The sequence below is a fragment of the Chelmon rostratus genome, chromosome 6, assembly GCF_017976325.1.
Source record: "Chelmon rostratus isolate fCheRos1 chromosome 6, fCheRos1.pri, whole genome shotgun sequence".
NCBI classification, from domain to species: domain Eukaryota; kingdom Metazoa; phylum Chordata; class Actinopteri; order Chaetodontiformes; family Chaetodontidae; genus Chelmon; species Chelmon rostratus.
The window spans coordinates 20427291-20454335 of record NC_055663.1 but is presented as its reverse complement, the minus strand read 5'-3'; the positions used below and the strand labels follow the sequence as shown (position 1 = coordinate 20454335).

Here is a 27045-nt window from a genome sequence, read left to right as displayed (position 1 = left end):
CTCGGGTGTTCCGTCCAATAGCGAAGCTGTTTGTTGTTTGGCCCTGTTGCGACCGCGGACAGACAGAAGCAAGTGGACCGGTTTGAAGCTAAGCTAATTCAGTCATATTACAGCTACTTAATTTAGATTTTTGCATTGGTTCTGTTCGTAGCACATGCGTGTATCTGTTTTCGAAAAAATCAAAGCTACTTGTCAGTATTGTAGCTATTAGGCTAAGAAGCAAAACTGGGTATTTATTTTGGTAAATCGTTTCTGTCCTGCTAGCTGAATTGGCAGCGGGTAGGCGCCAGTCGTGTTTGACAACAGCGCTATTCGGTCACGTTCCCGGTGTTGTTGTTTCTAGCTGCTGAGTGAACGCGCTAATTTCCGTTGGGTGTAAGCGGCAAAAAGGAAAGCTAGATAGCTAGAATAAAGTTAAACATGGCAGAATTCCTCGAAGATCCGTCGGTTCTCACCAAAGATAAGCTGAAGAATGAGCTTACGGCCAACAATGTGCCACTTCCTAGCGGAGAGCATAAAAAAGAAGTGTATGTGCAGCTGTATCTGAAAAACTTAACCATACTGAACAACAAGAAGAGTCCACCTGCAGACACCTTCTCCAGCGACGAAGAGTTACCTGCTCCCGTGGTATCCAACAGAAGTCGATCCGGAAGAGTAAGTTTTTGTTTTTAATTGTTTTCTTTATGTGTGTATAACAGTCAAAAGGCGTGGTGGTCGTCTGTATGGATTGATAGAAACTGTGTAAGTTATAGTTGGTTTAAGACTGGTTGTATGATTGTTTTTGAAATGTTTCTGCAGAAAGCTACTAAAAAGACAGACAAGCCTCGCTCAGACGAAGTGGAGGTGACAGATCTCACGGATGAAGATTTAAAACAACAGCTGGCAAAACATGGTGTGGACTCAGGACCCATTGTTGGTGAGTTCCCTGAAGGGCTGTCCCAGACTTTTGTGGAAAAACTTTTCATATTTTTCCAACGTGAAAAATAAGGTTAGATTTTAGTCAGTCAAAGATACAAAGACATTGGATTAGGAATACATTTATTGGCATTATTAATTGATTTAGCACTTTAAAAACAAAGTAATAAAGAAAGTGATGTACAAGAACATGTTTGTAGCTTGACTTTGTGATGACCTGTTTATCAAATGTAGCGTCTACAATCTGGTACATTCAACCAGTCATAACCCAAAAAACAAATATGCTTTTAACTGTAGCCTGAATTACCTCAGACATGTCTTTGGCATTTGAGTACAATACACCATATCATTGTCTATGCAAAATGCTAGCATCAACCATTGTATTGGTCGATCTGATTTAGCAATCTCGTTTGAACCCTCAAATTAGCTGTCAGTAAATAAAATATTTGAATATATTGGTCATTGCAGCAGTGTTCTGTATGTCCAGGTTGTCACGTGTTAATAATGTGACTTAATAGAACAACAATTTAGAAATCCTACTGGAATTTAAGCTTTACGTATCCTTTTTTTTTGCACCTTCCTCGCCTCAATTCAGCATCCACCCGCAAGCTGTATGAGAAGAAGCTGCAGAAGCTTTTGGACCAGCCTCCTGCTGAACCTGAACCTCCTACAGACGTCACGGCTCTCCCCAAGGCAGACAGTAACCAGAATGGCAACACAAATTCTGACCAGTACAGCGACAAGGAGGATGGTGAGCTTTGACCACACATTACTCATCATCTTTCAAAGTTACTCATTAATGACAAGACAAGTAACTTGGCCTGGAAATGTCAGTATGTCTTAAAAATGTTTTCTTCTGCAAAATTACCCTGAATACTAACACAGATTACTGTACTGGTATGGCAATGTATCACTGTTGTGTTTACATTGCATGTGTTTATTAGAGGAGATTGCTGTCCCTGAACCAGAGCCAGTTCCTGTGGTAGAGAAGCCTGTGAGGAGCAGAGGGAAAACCCCAGTTACCGTCAGAACCAGCAGCAGACGACAAACTAAGGTGAGGCACATTTTGCCATCCCCAACCTCAGAGAGAGCATATTTTTAAGTTGTATGAACGTGTTTTAATATTATACTAATAGGTGGTGGAGGAAATTACTGAAGAAACACCTAAGAAGGCCAGCGAGAGTGTTGTTGAAGATATCCTTGCCAATGAAATAAGCACGCCAACAGGCATCAGGTAAGAGTTGGTGATGACTCTTCAGATTCACAAACAGCCAAGCATAAGAATCATGTACTGCAAAATATTATTCTATTAGGAAAAACAAGTTAACCAAAATGTTAGCATAACAGTTCAACACAAAAGAACATCCTTCACCTTTGAAATACTACTTGTTTTTTTTTGTTTGTTTTTTAAGCTGAAGTTGAATCAAGGTCCTCTTACTAGCTTTCACCACATTTCACATCCTGACTCAGCAGTGGTCGCTGGAGGTAGCTATCACATCCTGTGCCAAAGAACAGAACAGAGACAGGGGTCTTGACCAATGCTCCAGGGTTAGTCTTTGGCAACAGATGTGAAAGCTATCTCCTTGAAAACTGCGCCAAACCAGATGTGCCGAGGAAGACCAGGAGATGCAGTTCAAAACGGACAATCTAGCAAGTGGACCTTGACTTAAGGTGTTTCTTGTGTTCTTAACCTCAAAGTTTTATTGTGTTGTTTTCCTGATCAGTGCGACCTGCAGGCGTCCTATCCGAGGTGCAGCTGGTAGACCACTAAAGCCAAGTGAATACTGGCTTGATGAGTCTCGTGTGCAGCGCACCGTCCACACTGAGAGCCGCTCGTACTCAGAGTCTTTCTCCAGAGTGGGCAGCACCGTGTCTTCAAACAAAGCACCAGCCCAACGAAGCTTCCTCTCTTTGTTGTTCAAGCTCCTGCTCCTTGTTGTGGTGGCCGTTTCTCTCTACTATGCCTACCAGAACCTGGATGCCGATCAAATCAACACCCTCAAAGGTCTCCGGGACAGCATCATTGTCCCCCTTCAGGGCGTTGTGAACAACGCAGCCACCTACCTGGGCATCAGCAGCAGCGATGCTACAGAGAGCACCGGCAAGTAAAAGACCCCCAGCAGTCTCTAACAATGCCCATGCCACCTGCCACAACATACCACAACTCAAGCAGTAAACTTGGCTCACCTCTTCTTTTTACCAATATGGTTGGACAAAGGACTCAGATGTAATTGGAACGATAAACTTTCTCCTCTCCTGACTCCAGCTTTCCTCCCACCACAGGAGGAAACAGTAGCTTCTGGATAACACTGTTTTGTGGCTGTCAGAAGAGACTCATTTTAATGTTGATTTTAATCTGTGAATTGTTTTGTGTCTTTGTGTGTATTAACCTTTGTAGAAACGAGTGCAGAATGGAGAGGCCAGGTTATCGATGCATGGTTGTAGTTTTTGAAGGCGATACTGTAGTTTCTAACTCTGTGCCAGGTGTTTTTCTGATGGTGAAGTGCCTGGACACTGTTAGCACTTAGTGCCCTCCCATTTTAAAGCACAAAGCAGTGCTTCTACTAACACCAGAATGTCTACGTGTTTCTGTATAAATTTCAAAATTTGCTCCGTAGCTGTAGAGTTAGTTAGAGTGATTCATTATTTCTATGGTGCTCAGGTTTATTCAGCTCAAACTTTTTAATGTGGTCTGTGCTGGGAGGAGACACACAGTGTAATCAGGTCACGTCACTGCATGAGGAAAATCCGCCCACGTTCAGGTTGAAGTCTAAAAGGTTTTCTAGTAACTGATCATGCCTTGAATCATTGTATACAGGGCTCTATGATTATGGCTAAAGTGATAATTCTGGTCACTCTGTATTGTTATGATTTTTACTGTCAATGGATTGAGGAAGAAAAGTTACTGTAGTTTTGGCATCTTTTATCAAAATCCTCACCAATTTACACACAATTCTAAATGACACAGCTTCTGAGTATCGATAATCTACCGTTTATTTGGCTGTTACTCTTTAAGGAAACAAAATTTGCAGCGTTTAATAATTATTGGTTTTCCAGCCCTGCCAGTGTGCCCATTTGAGTTTACATGCTTTGGGTTTTAGTGGTCTGTTGTGCTTTCTTTTGTTCTGTTTTTTAATTTTTTTATTAGATTTCTGATCCTTCAGTCCTATAAGCAGGATTGGCTGTTGCAGTGCACCCACATAGCCCACCTTACTGGCTGCATGTGTCCAGACATGGCAGATCTGCAAAGAAGACACATGGAGAAATTTCATCCTTTTGGGACAGTTAATCAATTTATTCTCTTCAGAACTCTTCAGTACTTCTGCCTGTGAAAATTACCACAATAAAGACCCTGAAAGGGGCTGATTACCTGTTGGGGGGAAAGGATGTATTCACTGGAGGTGACGTTGGGGTTCAGAAGATTTCTGGGGCATCTTTGTTTCTATTTTGATATTTTTCTAAAGTGGCGTGTTCAACTTTTTATAGCACAATTTAAGGTAACTTTTGAAAGCAATATGTAATACATGCAAGTGATACTGTATCTTAATCTAAATCTTGCTTACTTAACACAAGTAATTCATCATCAGGCAGCTCTCCCACAATGGACAGAAATGACAGGGGTTATGTGGGTAAGGATTTTCAATCTGTTTATTTATGATCATGTAGGCAGTGTATCATAAAATAAACTTTGTTGTTACCAGATATTTGTCTTCTGTAGCACATCTGTGTATATTTCAAGGATAATGCCAGTACTTTTGCATAATTTAACCAGTTTATCATAACAGATGTGCTATATCACTACTAACAGTTTTCCAAGCACAGTTTTCAAAAAAGTTTTAACTTCATTTGAAAGTGGATGTGATTGTAAACTTAAAAATAGGACTTTTATCACAATATATTTTTGACAAAGTCACAATCATAAGTGGGTAGTTTAAATTTAAATGTTTTAAAGTGATGATGGGACAATGCTATGTCAAGGAAGTTGAGTTGATTCATCTTCGATTGAACGAAAAACAAGGCAGGTGTACATCCTTACAAATACTATGTTATAATTATGATTTTTCTTCTATTCCTGCAGCCTCAGAATACCTCAGTGTGTAATGAACTTAATGTAATAGCTTGACCAGGTAAGTCCCTCAGCACCCCGGTGTTCTTCCTGTGAGAGGTCAAAGAAGCAATGTAGGTCACAGCTTCTACAGAGAACACAGCCCAGATCAGCAGCTGCTGCTGTTCTTAGTAAAGCAAAAAACAAATCACTTAACGCTTGTTATCATGAATTCGAAGTGGTAAACGCCCTCTTTAAGTGCCTTCCAGGATTTCTATAGACTTTCAGCTTTGCTGTGGCCTTATTGGTAAATTCCTAGATGGTGCAAAGTAGCCTCACCTTAGTTTCTACAGCATGAATGTTTCTGGAAGAAGCAAATGAAGTCTTTGCATCTTTAACTCCATAAACTTGCAATGCTTCCTTTATTTTTTTTTATTTTTTATAATTCAAAACAGCCCCTGAAACACAACATAGGCCATGGGACACTATGTTGAGACCCAAATTAATCGTATTCTTGTGTGTGTGCTTGTAGTAGTGCAGGGTACGTGGGAATAAGGTCTGCACACCGCTCCAAATGAATAGTTTAATTATCTTAAAAAGGCAACATTTCAATGTGCAGGGTCTTCCTCAGGCATGTAGATCAAAACACACACACTTGGTCCCTCTTCTGTAGTTCCTGAGTGTAGCCAAACTTCCTGGAACTTCTCGAGAAACAAATAGAGACTAATTTCAAGTGAGGCTAATAGGGATCTTGAGTGCAGATGCCCAACAAAGCTAATCAGATGTCTGGTTGAAGTGGTCATTCTACTGTGTTTCCCTTGCAGAGGCTGTGCACTGAGTAGTGTCTCCCCCTGCTGGCTCAACGGTGTCTGTGCTTGACTAAGAAATGCAGCTCGGCCGTTTTCAAGATGCCCCCATCCAAGGATGATAATCAGTGAATCTCAAAACCTGTTGTCTGTGGTAACACTCCCTAAATTAGACACACTCCTGAAATCCATTTGCTCTGGGGCTGCTCTGCAGCTGGAAGAACTGGAGTCATTTTTATTTGAAACCTCAGCCAAAACACTGCAGTGGCCCATCAATGGACCTTAACCAGTGCAGAGAAGCTATGAAGCAGCATTTATTTACAGTTCCAGAAGAAAGTGTAACATGAAAGACACACCTGATATATTCTATATGAATTTGCACCAAACTAACTGATTTATTATTATGATTAACCTTTTTCAAAGTGGAATGTGGCAAAATATTGCAACCATCTTTCCTTCTCTTTGTCATTTAACAGGAAATATGTGCTGTTGTCAGTGAATGTTGTACCAGCTGACTGAGGTGAACCTTGGAGTGCCAAACTGAGACTTTGTAGGGGATGGAGAGGCTTAGTCAATTAAATCCAGTAGGCTGCAGCAGGAAGAGGGGGAGGCACACCGTACACCACACCAAGTGAGTGTTACTGTAGTGCTGGAGAAAGGACGAGGACTTACAAAGTAAGCGGACCCTCAAGATAACAGGTGAACTTTGATGATTTCAGTGTTGTAGGGAAATTTGAGATATTTGCAGGAGGCAGAGAGAGTTATCCTGGATTTGGTTGGATTTTGGTTTGTGGTGCACTTGTCTAACTGTGGGGAAAGTTATGCTGTCCGACCTTTTCTTTATGAAGTGACGACAGCTGAATTTGTTTAGTATGTGTCCTGCTCCTCATGCTGTCTGTACTCTGTGTACAGACTTTAGGCTTTGGTGTTTTTCAGCCTTTTTAGAATTGCAAAAGAAATGTATTTTGGTAATCTGTTTGCCGTCTACTTATCCACCACATGTAAGTGGGTCAACATACAGTTTTTTCATCAGTAGATGTGACAGCCTTTGGGTTTCTTTTCTTGAGGGGTGAGTAGATTGTTTCCTTGAAATGCAATTTTATCTGGGCCCCTTTGGCTCATCAGATAAGTAACCAGAAGGGATGTTATGACATGTTGAAAAAATATTCTCAAAGCTAATTGTTTTGCTTGTCTAAGGTATTATTACTGCAGTATAGTAGTCATACAGAAACTGACATTAAATATATATACATTAAATATTTTGAGATTTTAGTTTTCAGATGTTTAATGTGTGGTCTGCCGCCTGTACGGCACGCTGCCTGTGTTCAAGTTCAAGTGTGTCCCGTAAACATTCGACAGGTCGCATGCACAGCTGTCTTGTCTACAATTCTGGCATGAAAAGGCAATTCTCTGTCGAATCTTTGGCTCCTTGATCATTCAGGAACAGACAACGTTCTTATTTTGCATCATTAAAAGTTATGAAATCTGCAACCCCCCCCCCCCGCGACCTTGCAGGCTTAGCCACCTCATTAACCGCCTGTGTTTACATCTGTTGAGCGCTTTCTCTTGGTAATCCAGGCTACTGAATGGACAGCACACCAGTGAACTTTCAGTGGGGCTTTATCCAGAGAGGCCTGGATAGTTTTTGCAGACATCTTGGTTCACAATATGAGTGATTCATTTCAGGACTGGTTCATTGACATTCTGTATCATCATCTAGTTAGTATGCTCTGTTACCACAATTTCAAGCAGTAATCTATGCACAGACAACAGTTGGAGAGAAAAAGTGGTGCTGCATGTTTTACAATGTGTGCAATCTGCAGCATAAAGGAAAGACAGTTCCCACATGTGCAATGTGCTGAAAATGTGGTGGCAGCTACATCATACATAATTCAGATTTCTGTCTATTGTTATTTAACAGTGGTAGTAGTATAGCTTTAATGTAGGATGCTGCACTTATCTCAGAGAGAGAATTTAGGTGACATAATTTGTAAAATACTTCTTTCACTCTATATGATTGAAGTAATTTGTTATTGTTCTTTGGAGACACCTTACTGGATACAAGGTTAATGTTCATCTGCAGTTCAGGTGCAGCAGATGGAGGCATCGTTAAGGGATTACTGTAACTCCTTTAACAGTCTGCAGTCACTCAGTCAAGTTTGGCATCCGATTATAGTGCTCCGTCCTCCATTTGGGGAGGAGGGCGGAGGGAGGGTGGAGGAGATCTGTGCAGCTTGCAGCTCCCAAGTCCAGTCCTGAGTCACATGTGCTCTGTGCTACCGCTGCAGCTGACTGGATACCTGCCTCGACTGCCTGGATTGCACAAGCAGTGACTGTGGGAGGTGTTGTGGATGCAGGCGTTAGTCAGCTCTGTGAGAACACACCTTAGGTATCCATTCAGTCTGCCATGCTGATCACATGGTGGTATTTATACCTCGCAGTTCGGAGCATCGCGGAAAAATGCAAGTATTGCTGCTGTTCTTTGTGTCTGGCCGCATGTCTTTTCAAGGTGAACTCTGCAGAAGAGTCAGTGTGTTTTCTTTTTTTCTTGTAATGGACGAGATGTCAAGGAAGTCGTGCTTCTGTGAGAGCTAGGGAGACAATTGTCAGGCTTAATTTGTAATCCCTCTACGCTCAGAATAAAACCCGCTATGTCCTGAATGCAGTATTTATGAAGTTTGAGCACGCAACCTGCTCTCTGGATGCAGGACCGTTTCCCTCAGTCGTGTCCCTGTGTGGTGTTTTGTCACTTGTCCACAGTCAAGATGTTTGCTGACCAGGAATACTCTTCTCTCTCCTCCTCCCCGTTCTTCAATTTTACACTCCTCAGCACTGAAGATGGCCTCAATCCTGCAGAAGCTGATCACACCGCTGTTCAGTGGTCCTCCAGAGCCCCCCAGGAATAAAGTGACGGTGGTGGGTGTGGGCCAGGTTGGCATGGCCTGTGCTGTCAGCATCCTGCTCAGGGTAAGAGCCCCACTGGTTTTGCCTCTGCTCAGATTACCCTCCCGCCTGCTGGTGTCACAGGATGGGGTAATACCCAGGATCCTAGACTGACACCGGATTACTGATCTCTTGGTGTCTGGTCTGGCTCTCATCCCATCACTGTCCTTGTGAGGGTGTGGTCAGAATGACATAAAAATGTATTTGTCACCAAAACTGTCTTCTTACTGAAGCAGTTCAGCCTGGATGAAATTGGGCAGCAGCTTTCTGGCTGTAACAGCAGAAAGTTTGACTCAAATGAGGGACTGACTCCACAGTAAGAATCCCTTTAACTCAATTTTAAATCTCATTATACTGTATGCACAGTAGTTAAGTAGAGGGGTAGGTAAACAAGTAAAAATAGATTTATGATCAGGTTTTGATTTGATTGATTTATGTGGTTTAAGTTTGAAAAGGTTGTGAGATTGAGCCACTTTATCTTATGTTTCATTGAGGTTATCCTGCATTAAAATAACATTTTCAGTAATTTGTCTTAATTTTTGTTATATATATATTCGAGTGTCATCTGTGTAAAAGTTGTATAAAACACAGACAAGGCAACATATAATGTTTCCTTATGGGAGAACATACTGTGTATGCAGAATACCAATGAGCAGTGATCGTGCCAGGTGGTGGCCATACTACAACACTGGGTCAGGTATATATTAAGTCCCCAAAACACACAACATGAACTTCTTCATTGCGATAGCAACGGGGGTGTGTGACTGAATGAGTGGACTCTGAGGGAAAGCCGTGAGGTGTGGCTTGTTCTGAACTTTGGGGTGTGTGCAGGAGCTGGCTGATGAACTGGCCCTGGTGGATGTGATGGAGGACAAGCTTAAAGGAGAGATGATGGACCTGCAGCACGGCAGCCTCTTCCTCAAAACCCCCAAAATAGTTGCAGACAAAGGCAAGTTTACACCTCAGACAACGTAGCACTCAATCTTAGTTTGATAAACGTGGTTGAGGTATTTGCAGGATGCAGCTAACTGACTGAACCATTTTTGTTCCTACTGATAGGAATCTGGAAGTGAGGACAGAGCTTTTATCCTCTTAAACACAATGACAAATCGACTCCTCCTCTTCCTCCTTGTCTCTCAGATTACTCTGTGACAGCAAACTCCCGCATCGTGGTGGTGACGGCTGGAGTCCGTCAGCAGGAGGGAGAGAGCAGGCTGAATCTCGTCCAGAGAAACGTCAACATCTTCAAGCACATCGTTCCTCAGATCGTCACATACAGCCCTGACTGCATCATCATTGTGGTTTCCAACCCAGGTGCTGTCGAACGCACATTCCCTCATTCTGTCTGTTTTTCGCTCACACACACATACAGTATTCACCTTCTAATATCAACACTTCAACAGTTGATGTGCTGACTTATGTGACCTGGAAACTGAGCGGCCTTCCCAAGCACCGCGTCATCGGCAGCGGCACAAACTTGGACTCGGCGCGCTTCCGCTTCCTGATGGCAGACAAACTGGGCATCCACGCCAGCAGCTTCAACGGCTGGATCCTGGGAGAGCACGGAGACACCAGTGGTGAGGATTTATGGAGCTTCTGAACTCTGAACTGCCCGTGAGCAATCAGAAAGAAAGTATGGCGATATGTTACTGGCAAACAAATAGTGCAGACTTTGACTGCGTGGTGTGTGAAGTATGTGGACGGAGGCTGATGCTGTCACTGGTGTTTTAGTGCCTGTGTGGAGTGGAACAAACGTGGCTGGAGTCAACCTGCAGACGTTGAACCCGGACATCGGCACCGACTGTGACGAAGAGAACTGGAGGGAAACCCACAAGATGGTGGTGGACAGGTGGGCCTAAGTTCAGCTGGTTTGCTCACATGCTTTTAGATGTGGTCATTTTTACAACCCTGGTTCCAAAAATATTGGGATGCTGTGTAAAACATGAAGAAAACAGAATCTGGGTTATGTGCGCCTCAGGTGATAATTCAGCATTGTTGTTTAAGACCTCTGCATGTAATCATATTCTGACTAAATACTCATACTTAGATGTTCTCACTGTTCTCAGGTCTACATGAATAGTAACATTACAGTGACAAACTGATATTGCCCTCCTCTGTGCATAAACAAGAATTATATTGGTATAAAAATAGGACATTGTCTTTTTTCTTTTAAATTACATTTGAAAAAGTGAGATGGTCTTATGCTAGACACAGATATCATCCAGCACGCTCCCTCTGTCTCTTTCATCAGTGTAGAGGACAAAATCAGCAGGCGTGAGGCTGCTTCAAACAGTGTTATTGTGTTTTATCAGTTTATTTTTAGCACTTCATGTCCGCTTCATCACCATTAAAACGAGCCAGCTTTAATAAATGCAAACATTAAGCAGGTTTGTGTCGTCTAAAGCTGCGTCTCGTGTCTCTCAGTGCCTACGAGGTGATCAAACTGAAGGGTTACACCAACTGGGCCATCGGTCTGAGTGTAGCTGACCTGACAGAAAGCCTCATACGGAACATGAACAGGATTCATCCTGTTTCCACCATGGTGCAGGTAAAGGCTGCTTACACACACACACAAACATTAATTTTCACAATCAAAAAGCTATATATTGCTGTGTAGCATCGTCCTAACCAGTTTAGTTGCACTCGCTAAAATATTTTATCTTCTTGCCATTTTGGCAAACATATCATTATTTTGATGTTTTGCAAGTAAAGTCAGCAAATCTGTTTTTTAATTTGTATGAATTAGAATTTTTCATGCTCATACTGAGGTGTGTCAAAATCTTAATTTGCAAGCTGAAGTGATTGAAGCTGAATAAAATAGAAATTTGAAAGTGATTGCTTTTTTCTTTTTTTTTTTTTTTTTTTTACTCTTATTTGAATTCCAGCTCCAGATTTACTTATTCAGGCTCAATTTTCTGATATCAGATTGAGCTCAGTGACTCAGTGGATCTTTTGTTTAGTGGGTACCACATTTAAAAACTTTTTTACATTCATGTCTTTGCATTCACGTTGAAATTGTGGTTTACAAATTACTTTTTTGTTCCGGCCTTTTCACATATTAATATAAACATTTGCATGTTTTGCAGTTTCTGTTCTCTCTCTGCTGACACTGTATTTGAGATGTTTATTGTCACACACTCAGTAAGGTCGGTGTTCATGCTGCACAGGGCATGTACGGAATCGATGACGAGGTGTATCTCAGTCTGCCCTGCGTGCTGAACAGTGGAGGTGTATCCAGCGTGGTCAACATGACCCTGACAGATGACGAGGTGGCCCAACTGCAGGCCAGTGCCAACACGCTGTGGGACATCCAGAAGGACCTGCAGGACATCTGACTGCCCAGCAGGGGGCAATATAGCTGCACCTTCCTGACTGCTCAACCCCTGCAGTATTATCACTCTGCAGTCACTAAAAATCAGACAGCTCCATCTTCTACACCTTAAACCCACTGCCCTCTGTAGACTCACAGGCGTAGTTCAATACCCTCAGATTTAGCTGTAGGTGTCAGTTTATACACTTCTGCTCACCGGACATGAAATGTGACATCACCTGAGTGAAATGCTGCTCTAACTCACTTGTCCTCAACTGTATTGCAGTGTGGGACCGCTCTTGTTGCTTTGACGTGCAATAAAGCAAGTTTGTTGTTGCTTGAACAGGAAATGCGTGTGTTCGGTTATTCAGTGGTAAGGAACAATCTACTATAAAGTAGAATAAGATTTTTTTTTATCAAAAAGGTGACAATGAAAAATGAAATGAATCCTAAAACGATGTGAAAACAGTAACTTTAAGGATAGACGCAGCCAAAACATGTGCATGAGGTTTGTAGGGGAACGCTGACATTGATCGCATGTTGGGGGTTTTAGACACACTGGCATTGGTTTAACACACCCCTGATTCCAGAAAAGTTGTGACACTGTGTGAAACATAAAACAGAATGCAATCACTTACAAAGTGTTCCTGAGCCCATGTAGTAACGTCCTTTATAACCATCATGTGTTCACAAAGCGGTGAACCTCGCTACATCCTCACTTGTGAACGACTGAGCCTTTCCAGGATGCTCCTTTCATACACAATCATGATATTATCACCTGTTACCAATCAACCTGTTTACCTGTGGAATGGTCCAAACAGGTGTTTTTGGAGCGTTCCAAAACTTTCCCAGTCTTTTGTTGCTCCTGTCCCAACTTTGAAACTTTCTGAAACTGCATCAAATTCAGAATAAGCAGATATGTACAAAAATCCATCAAATTGATGAGGTCAAACACTACATATATTGTCTTTGTCTTTATATGTCAAAACGGATTAACAAATTATCACATTCTGTTTATGTTTCACATAGTGTTCCAACTTTTTTTGGAATCATTGTTGTAGGTGCGATGGACGATGTTGCATTCTCCAACAGCATTTCTGGCACAGATACACGAGTTGTGTATACGACGCAAAACATCAGTGCATTTGATATTTCTTCTCCTAAATCTTTCTCCCACAATTATCAATTCTGACATTTCTGGTTACGTTTATTGAAAACAAATGAAATGAAGCCCTTTAAGGAATCGGCCGATGTCTGTACGGGTCATGAAGCAGGAAACCCAGAGGGTTTTAGCAGCAGCTCGGAGCTACGCTTCTGTGTTTGTTCAGCTGGGTGAATTAATGTGTCACTGAACAGTGATGATCTTTCCAACAGTCAAATGGTTGCTTTTACAGAAAACACTTTCTTTAGGAGCCCTTCATATACTAATGTACTTTTATTCTGATTAATGTTTGTCTGCAATAAACAGGGTTAAAACCTCGACTCCTCCACACATGGACGTAATTCTAGGGGGGGGCGCAGGGGTTTTTTGTCCCCTGCAGTTTTGGACAGTAAAAACTGCAGGGGACAGAGACAGCGTTTTGAAAAAGTGCAGGGGACATGTCCCCTGCATCCCCCCCTAAAATTACGTCCGTGTCCGCAGCACATGTCGCCTCTAGCTGGCTCTTCCGGTTTCCGACCCACACTTTTAAAGAGATTTCACTCGTTTGTTTTGTCTCACCTCTATCATCACATCAGTTTCTTCACTGAGTCTATAAATACTTACTTTTTCACTTTACGTGAGTATTTCCATGTTCTGCTACTTTATACTTCAATTCCACGGCAATTCAGAGGCAAATATCTTTTTACTCTACTACATTTATTAGCTAACTTTAGTTCCTAGTTACTTTGCAGAGTTGCATGATAAATACAAACTGCAATCAACAAATAAATTGTAATGTATTGATATAGGTTAAGATAAGGTAAGATAAAACTTTATTGATCCCTAGAGGAAATTCACACCCTTTTACCGGCCTACCGATACATCTGGTCAAGTTTCACCTACTATGTATGGAGTTAGGTAGTCACCTGGTGGACTTACATTCTGTCAAAACTTCTTCCTGATGTAGGATATGAATTCTTATACTCTCAGCATTTCTCTCACTTCCACCCTCTACCACCACCAGAGGTCCCCATTTACCGAGAAATCTTTCCATTTTGCTTTCTTTAGAAATGAAAATGAAATGATTTCTGAAATATTTATTTTCTTCCTTTCAACATTTGAATAATGCTGGCACAAAAAAAAGAGTTTAAGGATTTGTATTAAAGACAAATTCCTGTTATACATCTGTTATACATCTGAGAGTCACTGATTTTGTAAATCAGTGTGTTGAATTTACTGTCCCTCAAACCATAACCTCATATTTAGGTTTTTATCCTAAGTCTTACAGTACCATTTGTTTGTAATATACTCATCTGTATATTGTGTCACCTGTGTTTCTATATGGATTCACTGTATAGTTATTTTAATCTAAGCAATTCTGAACAACTTTACATTGTAGTAAGTACTGCGAGTACTAGACTTGCACTATTGTCAAAATATTACCAGGCACTATTTCAAGTTTATTAGTTCACTATCTGGTCAAGATTTTAGATATTTGCATGTTGTTTTCTCTGATCCACCTCTTTGAGTATATGTGCTTTCTGTATGTCTGACGTCGCTGCTGTTCATTGCAGGGGTATATCTCGATCAATGGGTGAACCAATGAGCCTTTCACAAGAATAACTACAGCAGTAGAGGTGAAATAAGTGAGCAGCTCTAATTATATTTCTTAATAAAATTGTCCAGGTCTACAAAAAAGAACCATCGATTCAGAATTAGAACAGATGCACCTTTGTTTCCTCATATCATCTATATTTTGACTTTTGAGAATATGCATGTTGCTCCAAATAAATAGCAATATGTTTACTGCAAAAATAAGCCTCCATATTGATTTCATATTGACATGTATGTGTAGCAGTTAACTGGATCCCTATAATCAGAAACAGAGGAATGGCCTGAAACAATGCATGGAGCACACATGGAAAGGGAGGAAAAAGCAAAGACGGATGGCGTTACCTCCAACAGGTCAAATGACAAGTACTCAGTTAAATTTTGTCCCAGATTTATTTTCAGTCCACAAACAACTTAAACAACTTTTTACGACTACAGATGTGACACATGTAGAACACAAACACAGCATTACACATCTAACTACAGCTAATGTAATATCTATAAATTCACGTCACAGGAACTTTATTTAGAACATAGCCAAACTGGTAATTGGTAGACATTTCTGTTTGTAATGCATTCAGGAACACTTTGCAATCAATTATTTCTTGTTTAACTAAAGCCTTTATGTCCCTTTCAATACTCCTCTCCTTCCTCCTCTCCCTCACCCTCAATGGAGTCGACTCCGACCTCCTCATAATCCTTCTCCAGAGCTGCCATGTCCTCTCTGGCCTCGGAGAACTCTCCCTCCTCCATACCCTCACCCACATACCAGTGAACAAAGGCACGCTTAGCGTACATCAGATCAAACTTGTGGTCAAGCCGAGCCCAGGCCTCTGCAATAGCAGTGGTGTTGCTCAGCATGCACACAGCCCTCTGGACCTTGGCCAGGTCTCCACCAGGAACTACAGTGGGCGGCTGGTAGTTGATGCCAACCTTGAAACCAGTGGGGCACCAGTCCACAAACTGGATGGAGCGCTTGGTCTTGATGGTGGCAATGGCAGCATTCACATCTTTGGGCACCACATCACCACGATACAAAAGGCAACAAGCCATGTATTTGCCATGGCGAGGGTTGCATTTCACCATCTGATTGGCTGGCTCAAAGCAGGCGTTGGTGATCTCGGCCACTGAGAGCTGCTCATGGTAAGCCTTCTCGGCAGAGATGACAGGGGCATAGGTGGCCAGAGGGAAGTGGATACGGGGATATGGCACCAAGTTGGTCTGGAACTCTGTCAGATCAACATTGAGGGCACCATCAAAACGAAGGGAAGCGGTGATGGAGGACGCAATCTGACTGATCAACCTGTTCAGGTTGGTGTAAGTGGGACGCTCGATGTCGAGGTTCCTACGGCAGATATCGTAGATGGCCTCGTTGTCCACCATGAAGGCACAGTCAGAGTGCTCCAGGGTGGTGTGGGTGGTCAGGATGGAGTTGTAGGGCTCCACCACAGCGGTGGACACCTGTGGAGCTGGGTAGATGGAGAACTCCAGCTTGGACTTCTTGCCGTAGTCCACAGACAGACGCTCCATCAGCAGGGAGGTGAAACCAGAGCCGGTGCCACCTCCGAAGCTGTGGAAAACCAGGAAGCCCTGAAGGCCAGTGCACTGGTCAGCCTGAGGGCAGAGAGGGAGACACAATGATCACACATCAAATACAGTTCTGTCTTTTCATTTCATATTCAGGACCAAAATCTGCTCTGAATGTACCCACCAGTTTGCGGATCCTGTCCAGCACCAGGTCGATGATCTCTTTGCCGATGGTGTAGTGTCCACGAGCGTAGTTGTTGGCAGCATCCTCCTTTCCAGTGATCAGCTGCTCAGGGTGGAACAGCTGGCGGTAGGTCCCAGTGCGCACCTCATCTAAGTAGAGAAAAACACACATTCCATTAGTTGCGGTTTACAATAATCAGATATTTGACTTTGATTTCCCTAAACTAAAGTTCAGATTGAGGGAATTAAATTTACCGATGACAGTGGGCTCCAGATCCACAAAAACAGCTCTGGGGACGTGCTTTCCGGCTCCAGTCTCACTGAAGAAGGTGTTGAAGGAATCATCTCCTCCTCCGATGGTCTTGTCACTGGGCATCTGTCCGTCTGGCTGGATCCCATGTTCCAGACAATAAAGCTCCCAGCAGGCATTGCCAATCTGGACACCAGCCTGACCCACGTGGATGGAGATACACTCGCGCTGTGGTAAGAAGTGGGAGAAAGTTTAGAAATTATAAAAAACACACTTGACACAAAAGGCTACACATCACATGGCGAGAACTTCTCTACAGCTAATGTAATATCTATGGAGGAGGCTTTTTTTTTTAAATGGCTCTTTGTAAAGAACCAGATCATCATGACTGAGGTCACCTGATGACACGTTGCACATTCAGCTATTTGCAGAACAGAAAACCCCTTAGAAACAAAGATATCACAAAGAGGCTGATTATTCAGGCATACAGTGCACTTAAAGGACAACTTTCGTTTTTTTTTACAACCTGGACCTTATGTCTACCATTAAATACGACAATTTACTCACCCAGACAACTTTGGTGGCATTTGGAGTCGTTTTGAAGAAATTAGCCCTAGTGGAGCAGCGCATATATCCGTATAATGCGAGTACTCGGGGCACCCATGCACAGCCTCTATATAACGCATAATCTGCGGCGAAACTCGTTCATATTCCAATATTTTGTGATGATATTCTGGTGCTATTCCCCTGAGCCCGTGGGGGCGTGTTAACATCCGGTGTCTCTAGGCAAAACAGGTAAACTAGCTGACCACCGCAGAGTTAGCCTGTTTTGGCTGGCTGCTGTTCCGAAATTACATCATCCACGTCAGAGGTAGTTGCCTATGGCTTTGGCAGCTCAGACTGAACTTCAGTTTGGGCTGTGCTCTGTCGAGTTAACTTACACTAAAATTACCAAAGTTACAGTTAAAACGACCCACTGAAGGTGGAGTATGGTGGACAGATTTTCAACTCAAACGTTTTATTTCTTTATTTTGAACAAAGCTCAAATGTAGACCATTAATGGTGCTTATTCAAATTACTAACGGTTAACGTTAAACTGTGTAATAGTTAAACTGCGCTGCCGCCTGGCGACACACTTCAGAGTTTTTAATTTGCTTGAATCAACATGAAAAGTTAAGAAAATGTATGTTTTCATACTCACCATGTTTCCTGAAGCTTTGAAGTCAGTCGGGGTTTAGATTAAGAAGAGGAATAGGCTAAGTTCGCTCTTACCGCTTGGCCTTCATGAGTCCTGTGTAAGAAGTAACTGATGACTTTCTCTGGGCGGGGCGGTTTTATACTCTCTGAACCGGCGGGAATGTGCTGCTGAATCCGATTGGTTTCGGGGGTCACATGGGTGGAATCCTATTGGTTAAAATACACATTCCCTGGCGGTTTACAACCTGATTGAGTGACAGGGGGGACGGCTGATTTTGGACGGTAAAAACCAGTGTTACACTATATTAACGTGCGGCGTGCCTCTGTGTGGTGTGTGTGCGCACGTGTGTGTGTGCGCGCGCGTGTGTGTGGTAAATAGGCGCAGCAGGATGTCCAAAAAAGGAAACTGGACATTAGAGACTTCTTTAGAAGTCAAAGTGTAAGTTGCTCGAATTATAGGCCGCCTGTCCTGCAACACCTTCACTTCACCTCCCAATAAAACAGCATCCACTGCAAGATCGTCCTCATCATTTACAAAGCTCTCAATAATCTTGTAAAATGTCTGTGAGTTTTGAAGTGCTGATAAATAAAATGTATTAGCCTACTGTAGAACCTCAACAATGCAGAGATTTTTTAAAAACGTATATTTAATGCCAAAGAAATAGCCTACACTTTTGATTATTTTTATTCATTATTTTTATGTGTGTTGAAAGGCAGCAACTGTTTTTAAAAAACACCAACAATGAAAGATTTAGGGAAAAATACAATAAAACCTCAGATTACAAATGATTGACGAGTGATTTTATACGTCCATACTCATGATAATTGTGAAACTAAGATTTTTTTCTCTATAACCATGTCATCAAAATTGATTATTGTTACGCTGCAAATTGTCACACTGTTCATGTCATGCATCAATATATTTTTATCAGGTGATGGATAGTAGAGATGCAGAAGGAGATACTGGAGGAGGTAGAGCAGGAGAGGCTGGAGGAGATGGAAGAGGTAGAGGAGGAGAAGCTGGAGGAGATGAAGAAGAGGCTGGAGGAGGGAGAGGAGGTGAAGCTGGAGGAGATGAAGGAGAAGAGGTTGGAGGAGGGAGAGGAGGTGAAGCTGGAGGAGATGAAGGAGGAGAGGCTGGAGGCTCACAGGTGAGGTTGAAAGAATAAACATTAGTCCTGAGATTAAGCATTGTGACATGAGCTGGGTCAAGAACTCACTGTAGGGAAGGAGTGACATAAACTAGTTTATTAGGCAATATTTTTGTCATTATTAATTAGTCATTCATTAAATTATAAATTGCTCATAGATATTCCACCTTCTGTTATGTTTATCTTAGCTGGATCAGCAACAGCCAGGGGTCAGCAGATGCTCAGGCAGTAAACTTGCACAAGATGGAAGAACAGGGCCAGATCAGATAACTGAGCCATATAACCCTACATTTCCAAAAGAAATGGTTTAAAGAACTCCCCTGGATTCATTACGTTTTATTAAAAATACTTGTGTCCCCCCGACCTCTAAAATCAAAATTTCGTCCACGCTTCCACAGCTCAGCTGGTGGCCTTTGTTTGACCGAGTCATGGCCGGTTCAGGCTGCCAATTCCAATAAAACTCACTGAGCCACCTCTCTCAGTGACCTCGGTGTGGACAGTGTGATGATGAATGGTGTTTAGCATGGTGTTAATCACTGTTGCGGTGTGAATGACTTAATTGTTGCCCCAAGGTGACACAGGCTTCTTTTTCGTAATGGATAAAAAGCTGTCATACATACACACAAACTGGATTCTGCAGGCTCATTAACGAGGGGAACGTAAACACTGAAATAAGAAATGAACACATGGCTCAGGATTAAACAATCACAACTCTCAGATGAGGGGCTTTTATTTACACAGCAAGTTTAACTCTAAGTAGAAGCAAACAGCAGTAAGTCACACATTCAGAAAAACACACTAAATACAGGAAATGCAACAAAAAAGAAAAAACTTGAACACTAAAAATAGTTGAAATTAAGCTGCTGTTCCTCTGGGTAATTATCTGGAATTCCTCCACCTAAAGAAGGAAACAGATTGAAGTTGGTCAGATGACGGTGAGGCAGAGTGTTTGTAATAGCTTTCAGGGTTTTACCTTGTTCCACAGCCCGCTGCTGCAGCTCCAGAAGAATAGAGGACCAAGACGATCCGAGTCCATCACGGCTGTGGTGGTGACGCTCTGCAGGGACACAAAGACAAGCAGCAGCCACAGAGATTATCCAGAAGCATTAATGACTTGTGTCTCATTTAAAAACCATTAGAAAATCATTTAGTAAACATTAATAAAGCCATTAGTTACAGCTTGTAAAGCCTTTATAAAGGGGTATTATTAGAAACTGGTACACGCTTTAAAAAGTCATAACATGATAGCACACCGCCGCTTATTCAACTATTCCTCCTTCATCACATGTAGTTCCTGCAGGGCATCTCGTACTACACCCACCTAAAGTGTCTGCTTCCTCTCTGCTGGCGCGCTCCAACACTGAGCGGTGTCCCTCTGCAACAGATCGACATTCAGCACTGTTTCATCCTCATTCTGCAAGGCGGTTCAAAACAAGGAAGCTCTATGGTTTTAAATTTCCTCTGCAAAATCTTACGTGCTCCTTTTAGGTATAAGATGGCCTGAGGAGTCCAGTTTCTCCACTGAAAAAAGCGATGGAAAAGATACAAGTTTAGCTCATAATGAGATTTCTTTAGACTAGAAAGAGTGCAATCAGATTTCACCCACCTGTGGTGCACTCCAACACTGGGTCACCAGTGTCGCCACAAGCAACGTGACCATTAAAGACATTATTGAATCCTGGAATGACACTCAGGTTATTTAACAATAACACTGTTTTTAACACTAGTTTATTAATACACAGCATTTGCCAACAATTATAATTTCTCCTATAAAGACCTATTCATGATATATTTTCTGGTGTATTTTCCTATATTATCATACATTATCTCTTTCTACAGCATCCACTTATGGGCCCTCACATAATTACAAACTCTTATTCTTATTTCTGCCTACAGCAACATTAAAGCATGTTCTAAACTGTTTGTTAAATGTTTATATGCTGCTGCTTATGAATGCTAAATAGGTTGACTTACATAAACTTACTCTTCAAATTGACATTTAATTAACCTCAAAGTAAAGTAACATTTTAATTTATTTCTGACTTCTCACATATTTTAAGGTAAAGTAAAAATCCTGCAAACTGACAAACATACAACAGCTAATAATACTAATACTAATAATAAGAATATAATGGAAATAGCTTACCGTTAATGTTATCTGCTGTGCTCTCCTGCAGGCTGCAGCTGGTGTGATTTGTGCTTCGCCCTCCTCCGCCACTGTTGTTGGATTATTGAAGACAAAGCACCTCATTAACCAGCAGCGATGAGGGTGACAGGTATCTTAATTACGTCTCACGTAATTCTTCCAGATGATGAGAGTGACAGGTGTTGTTCAAGCTGTCACTGCTCATTAATCGCTGGCACAGGACAGACATTTCAACTTTTCTGAGTCTCCTCACGGGGTCACCAGGTGATGACGACACTGCAGAGACTTAATGAATGAGGCTGACGTGATGACAGCGTGTCACTGAGGATGTGGCTGTGGAGTAGAAGTTGGTGGATGTGTTGATGCTTTCCATAAAAAGCTGAGCGTGTCGTGATGTGTCACGCTGGAGTTACTGTGGAAGTTTGTCTTGATCTTTTTTACATTAACACACGTGAATCTGCTGTTTGCTCATTTCATCTTAGAAATGAAAGAAATCGTCCTTATTCTTGCTAACATGGTGACTAGATGAGAAGACTGCGATGCTCAATCACTGACATGGTCTACTCTCAATGCATTGCAGGTAATGGAGCCATTGTTAACATTATTATTATTATTATTTACACCTGTGCTTTTCCTGCTCATGATGTCCTAAATTAGTTGATTAATTATTAACCAGACTCTGAATGATTTGTACGTGCATGTAAATTGTTTATAGCTGTTGATTGTTAATAGGAAACAGTTCATATATTTGTAACATGCTGGGAGTATTGCTCATGTTGGTAATCATATAGCATGATTACTGCTGTTATGCTGTGTAAACACAGTTATAACAAACACATTAATATATTTAAATAGATTAACACTTAAAAATGCATTAAATTCCACTTATGTGTTATATATACTGCCAATATATAATTTCATTAAAATGTGAACTGCACCTTTCAGTCATCTCTGACCTCAGACAGGAACTGAAATCAAAGGACACTCTTAAGCAATGGGAGTTACTAAAAACTGTATTTGAATCCATAATAATATAATTATACTGTAATGTAATTACCTGGGTGGCGTGCAAAATGTGACCTCTGCAGCAAAAAATATAACTCAAATCTATAAAAGACACATTTTTATTTCAAGTATGCACTTACAAAAGTTACAGTAAAACGTCTCTAAGACAAGCATCTTAAACCACAGCTCAGGTTTCTTTGTCACATTTAGCGCAACATCATTTATTTTTAATGTACAAAATTCCAGTAACACTTCATCGAGGAACTCAAACAAACAGCTCTCAGTGACTGTTGAGGCACACACTCTGGAGGAGCTCCTGACTCTCGGCTGAGTTAATCCAGTGATCTCAAGTTATCAGTCCATAAATATCAGACTGGAATGGTAGAAAAAGGGAGGCCTGCTTCCAGCGTTTAAATAAAAAACAAACAAACAAATCTCTTGGTAACATCGTCTGAGTGGCCATCAGACACAAAACATCATGACGTCAGTAAAACGTCCACTTGTGTCTTTTGTGCAGAAAAATGTTTGGATTCACAGTTCTGGAGTGGCAATGACCAAAATATACAGTCGCTGTTAGATACGATGATAACTCCTCCGATTCACTAAGAGCCCACTGTTATACCATAGTGTTGCTCTCACCAATTTTATCCACCAGCTGAAAGAGAAAAAGAGCACAAACAGAGTTAGCTTTCAATGCAAACTAAGTTTAAAGCTCAAAGAAAGAAGACCGAGGAACTAAACATTAGGGTTAGGTTAGTTAGTTTTTGATCCGAAGCTCTACCTACCTGAAGGTTCATTTAAAATTGTTGTAATGAGGCAGAATTTGAGAGCACAATGTTGGCACAAGGAATAAAGAGATTATTCAAGAGAGGCTGCCAGCATCAGATGATATCCTGAGCTGATTATGATTCGATAACTGATCCTGGACACTGAGAGTCTTCATAGACTTACAAAGGTGAGGAAAGTGAGGAATCCCATGAGGACATGTTCAGAAGACAGACAGAGACACTGTGCTAAGGCCAGACAGGAGAAAAACTGTCAGCTCTCACATTTCAGTAAAAGTCCACAATAAGCACAACAGTGGCGGCTCCTGAAGAGGTTACCGCAGATGCTGCTATAACATCAGTTATATCAGAGCTGAGGAGTGTTTCTTCATTGAAAGAAGTGCAAAGAACGGCACAGAAAAGATCCCGACTGGCTTCTGCAAGAGTGCTCCTACATCATCATATGGTTCATTGATCTGATTGGCTGAAGTTAGCCAGTGATAGACGGCGATGGATGCTTCATCCAATCACCTGCCAAGTGTTTTTTGAAAGTGCCTGGTTAAATTCCTGCCAGTTAGTATTTCTGGCTCAAATTTTTAATTATCTTTAAAACCATGTTTGACGACTGCACTTTGAAAAACTCACAGTAAATACTGTACAGCATCCACCAAAGTTAGCAGCAGTCTCCTGGACATAGGTTCAACATGCAACATGGGTTTGTTTTGGGTCAATGGAAACATGGCAGAGTTATGCTAACAGAAATTAATCTGCAAATATTTTGATAAACAATTCATAATTTTAGTCATTTTTCATGCCAAACCAATGCCCTGATGACAGCAAACTGAATGTCTTTGAATTTTGGATAATAAAATAGGGAACAGGAACAGATCACCTCTGACAGCATTTTTTCACTATTTCTGACATTTTATAGGCCAAACAATTAATCAAGAAAAAAACTGGCTGATTAATCAATAATAAAAATACTCCTTAGCCTGTAAGCTGAACCACTAAGTTCATCTTTAACTGCAGTTCGTCTTGGTGGTTGCTTGTAAATGCAGTGTTTTCAGGAACTAACTGTCAAATATAGGATGTTGTTGCAGCTTTTGATACAAAATAGATGTAAAAAAAAGTCCCTCAACCATATAAACACGTAACAAAACAAAGGGGCGGGAAAAAAGTGAATACTAAATATTCTAAATATTAGCCAAATATTAGCCATCTCGAGCAAGTTTAAAGTCTCCAAAATTTGATGGGACCTTCAATTTGCAATTGATTGATCATCCCGATATACTTACTGTACTGATCCCTGGTAAGCTGAGCAGAGACCCGAGCACAGGAACTCGCCTGATGAAGCCCACCGCCACCGGGAAGAATCCTCTGTTAAAGAGAGTGGGAACGGGGTGAGACCACAAAATTCACATTAATTCAAAGAGACAAGTTTTCTTTCCATTTGAGCTGACCTGAACAAGAGGAAGAACCCGTAGATCTCCAGAACGACTCCAATGATCGGCCAGCCGATCAGAACCACAAACACTCCTCCCAGGAAGAAGCTGGTGGCCTTGACTTTGTGTCTCTGGAAGAAGAATCTGAACGTACGCTCCAGGCCGATGACGAAGGACAGGCCCGAGACGAACAGAATCTGCACAGAAAGCAAGGACAGCAGTATGACCACAGGTGTGACTGTCAGATCATATGAGGGAGATATCGGTAATGGTTGATGTACTGATCAACTCACATTTCCAATGGCTAGCAGAGCTTTATCAAAAAACAGCATCATCCCAAAGAAGAGGAAAAACACACCGAAGCCCGTCAGCCCCATCCCAATTTCTGTCGATTTAAGACACAAAACAGTTATTATTCTGATAGTGTGGTAACATCATATCATGAACTGTAGTTAACAAACTGAGCAGCTGCAGACACTAACAGGGTCAAATATCAATTAAACAGAGGGCATGGATGAATGCATTAAAAAATATATGGATTCCAGTATTTATGGGGGGTGAAAATTAGCAGTCTTCATTCAACTCAATGTGGAGAAAAGAAACCAGGAAATAAGAGCCGTGCAAATAACAAACTAATTAATGCATTCTCAATTAACAATTGAGTCAATTAAATTTTCAATAAAGTATTTGTTATGGTCATTTAATACAAATGCAAATCATAAATTATTAAATTATTAATATAGTGTGTCACATTTACAGTTTAAATGACGAATCAATTAACTATTTCTTTAAAACTGGTGATTTAGGTAGTTGATAGTAACTCATATGTTAACAGAAATATATTACTGGATAAAATAGACTAAACAGTTGACACTTTATTCAAAGAAAATAAATTATTATTAAAATATATCCGCAGTCATTTCTTCATTTGAGACAGATCACAGTGATGTGCCGCTTCGTGACGCAACGACGCTCTCAGCCAATGGCGTTTGAGCTGCTAACCTCATACATTTAGCTAAACCGGGTTTTACGAGCAAACACTACAAAGGCAAAGAACAGCGGAGAAACATAAACTGGTCTTACTTTGAGAGTCCGTGAGTGAAATCATTTTGGCAGCAGCTGGAGATTTTATCAGTTCACACAAAGCTCGTAACGACTCAAAGCTGCCTCTTTGGCTGTTAGCGCTAACAGATACTTCAGCGGCAGCGATGAAGGCAGAGCTAGCGGTTTGTTACGCCACGTATTCAGGAGCCACGCACGCACGTATTCCACCGAAGATCGTCTATGTGTGCAGAGGATGGCACAACCTTTAGTTATGTTTCTGACAGCTAAACAGAAGTTTCTTACTTTACAGGTTAAAATGTAGCAGCTTTTATAAAATAAACTATCCAACAGCATAAAACGTAATTAAACTGTCTTCGTCTTGATCAGCTGAGCATTAAAATGTCTTTGTGCAATAACGTATCAATAATCAATAACGTATAACACTCCATTCTGATATTTTGATACCTAAGTACATTGTGCTGAATACCCTGCACCTTTTATTGAGAATCTTCATTCCATCAAATGTCAGATTATTTAACTCCAGCATCACATGACATGAGACTGTGTTGATGTTGTTTGCCAAATAATCTGTTGTTTTTTTCTTGTCATTTATGCCAACATACCCTCAGATCCTTTACATTTTGTGCAATATTGCATATTTCCTTTACATTTTGTGCAATATTACATTTTTTTTACTGTTTTGTATATTTTTCTTCTTCTGTGCAATAGGATTAACACTTATTGTGGTAATGCATATTTTTTGTATATTTTTTCTACAGATTTTTATCTTTTATATAGTCAAATTTTCATTTTGCTTGTATAATATATATCAAAGTCAAAGTCAAAGTCAGCTTTATTGTCAATTCTGCAGTATGTACAGGACAAACAGAGAATCGAAATTGCGTTACTCTTCAACCTTTTGTGACAGGGAGTTATAGTCCAGGTTGAGTGTTTATATATATATATATATATATATATATATATATATATATATATATATATAGTCTACTTTTTATTTTGTATTTTGTTTCTTGAATTTCTCTATCTCTGTTGTAATTTTTTTTTCTTTCCAACTGCTATGACATGCTGCTGTAATGCCGGAACTTCTCCGGCCGAGGATAAATTAAGTTTTATCTTATCTTACTTATTCCACAGAGGGTTGAGCCCATCCCGACACAAGCATTTATAATTAAAATATCTCAGTAAATCTACTCAATGAATAAGATGGGTTTCAGGGAAACTGAGTAAAACCTGAAACCCCGTTAAATCTTGAATGGAATCTCCTTAACCACTTAACCTCACGAGGACCCAAATATGAGTGTTTTTCAGATTCCACGTGTTTATTTTTGACACCCAGTGTAGAGCCATTTCCCTGTTCCAGCTGCTTCTGTGTAGTTTTTGGTATCCAGAGATTCCGTCATAGTGAGAGTCTTCATATGTTTTTTTTTACCAACCTATTGCTTTACGCATGCGCGTTGTCATATTTCTCTGCGTCACGACTGCGCAGCGATTGCGCTGTTAACTAATATAAGCTATTTGTTCGTTATTTATCATATATTTCCCTA

The 27045-nt window shown here is 41.1% G+C and overlaps 4 protein-coding genes across 5 annotated transcripts; 2 read left to right on the top strand and 2 right to left on the bottom strand.

Annotated features, from left to right (window-relative positions):
* Positions 1-49: 49 nt before the first annotated feature.
* Positions 50-4619, top strand: tmpob (thymopoietin b). Its single transcript, XM_041938993.1, has 6 exons — positions 50-654; positions 799-916; positions 1511-1666; positions 1860-1969; positions 2052-2149; positions 2640-4619. Exons 1-6 carry the CDS (start codon positions 421-423, stop codon positions 3022-3024), a joined length of 1101 nt encoding a protein of 366 aa, XP_041794927.1. The 5' UTR covers positions 50-420; the 3' UTR covers positions 3025-4619.
* Positions 4620-6359: 1740 nt separating this feature from the next.
* LOC121608183 (L-lactate dehydrogenase C chain) lies at positions 6360-12682 on the top strand. 2 transcript variants are annotated; one of them, XM_041939356.1, is made up of 8 exons: positions 6360-6465; positions 8597-8733; positions 9541-9658; positions 9850-10023; positions 10113-10286; positions 10441-10558; positions 11134-11257; positions 11877-12682. In XM_041939356.1, the coding sequence occupies exons 2-8, from the start codon at positions 8605-8607 to the stop codon at positions 12042-12044; spliced, it is 1005 nt and encodes a 334-aa protein (XP_041795290.1). In that variant the 5' UTR covers positions 6360-6465; positions 8597-8604; the 3' UTR covers positions 12045-12682. The 2 variants fall into 2 exon arrangements, with proteins under 2 accessions (XP_041795290.1, XP_041795291.1); XM_041939357.1 differs by having other exon boundaries at positions 6361-6441.
* A 2492-nt stretch (positions 12683-15174) lies between these two features.
* Positions 15175-18023, bottom strand: LOC121608182 (tubulin alpha-1B chain-like). Its single transcript, XM_041939355.1, has 4 exons — positions 17933-18023; positions 16737-16959; positions 16483-16631; positions 15175-16385 (listed from the first exon to the last, which is right to left on the bottom strand). The coding sequence occupies exons 1-4, from the start codon at positions 17933-17935 to the stop codon at positions 15405-15407; spliced, it is 1356 nt and encodes a 451-aa protein (XP_041795289.1). The 5' UTR covers positions 17936-18023; the 3' UTR covers positions 15175-15404.
* Positions 18024-22354: 4331 nt separating this feature from the next.
* Positions 22355-25639, bottom strand: golt1bb (golgi transport 1Bb). Its single transcript, XM_041939351.1, has 5 exons — positions 25520-25639; positions 24730-24821; positions 24455-24633; positions 24290-24371; positions 22355-22885 (listed from the first exon to the last, which is right to left on the bottom strand). The coding sequence occupies exons 1-5, from the start codon at positions 25542-25544 to the stop codon at positions 22847-22849; spliced, it is 417 nt and encodes a 138-aa protein (XP_041795285.1). The 5' UTR covers positions 25545-25639; the 3' UTR covers positions 22355-22846.
* Positions 25640-27045: the final 1406 nt, after the last annotated feature.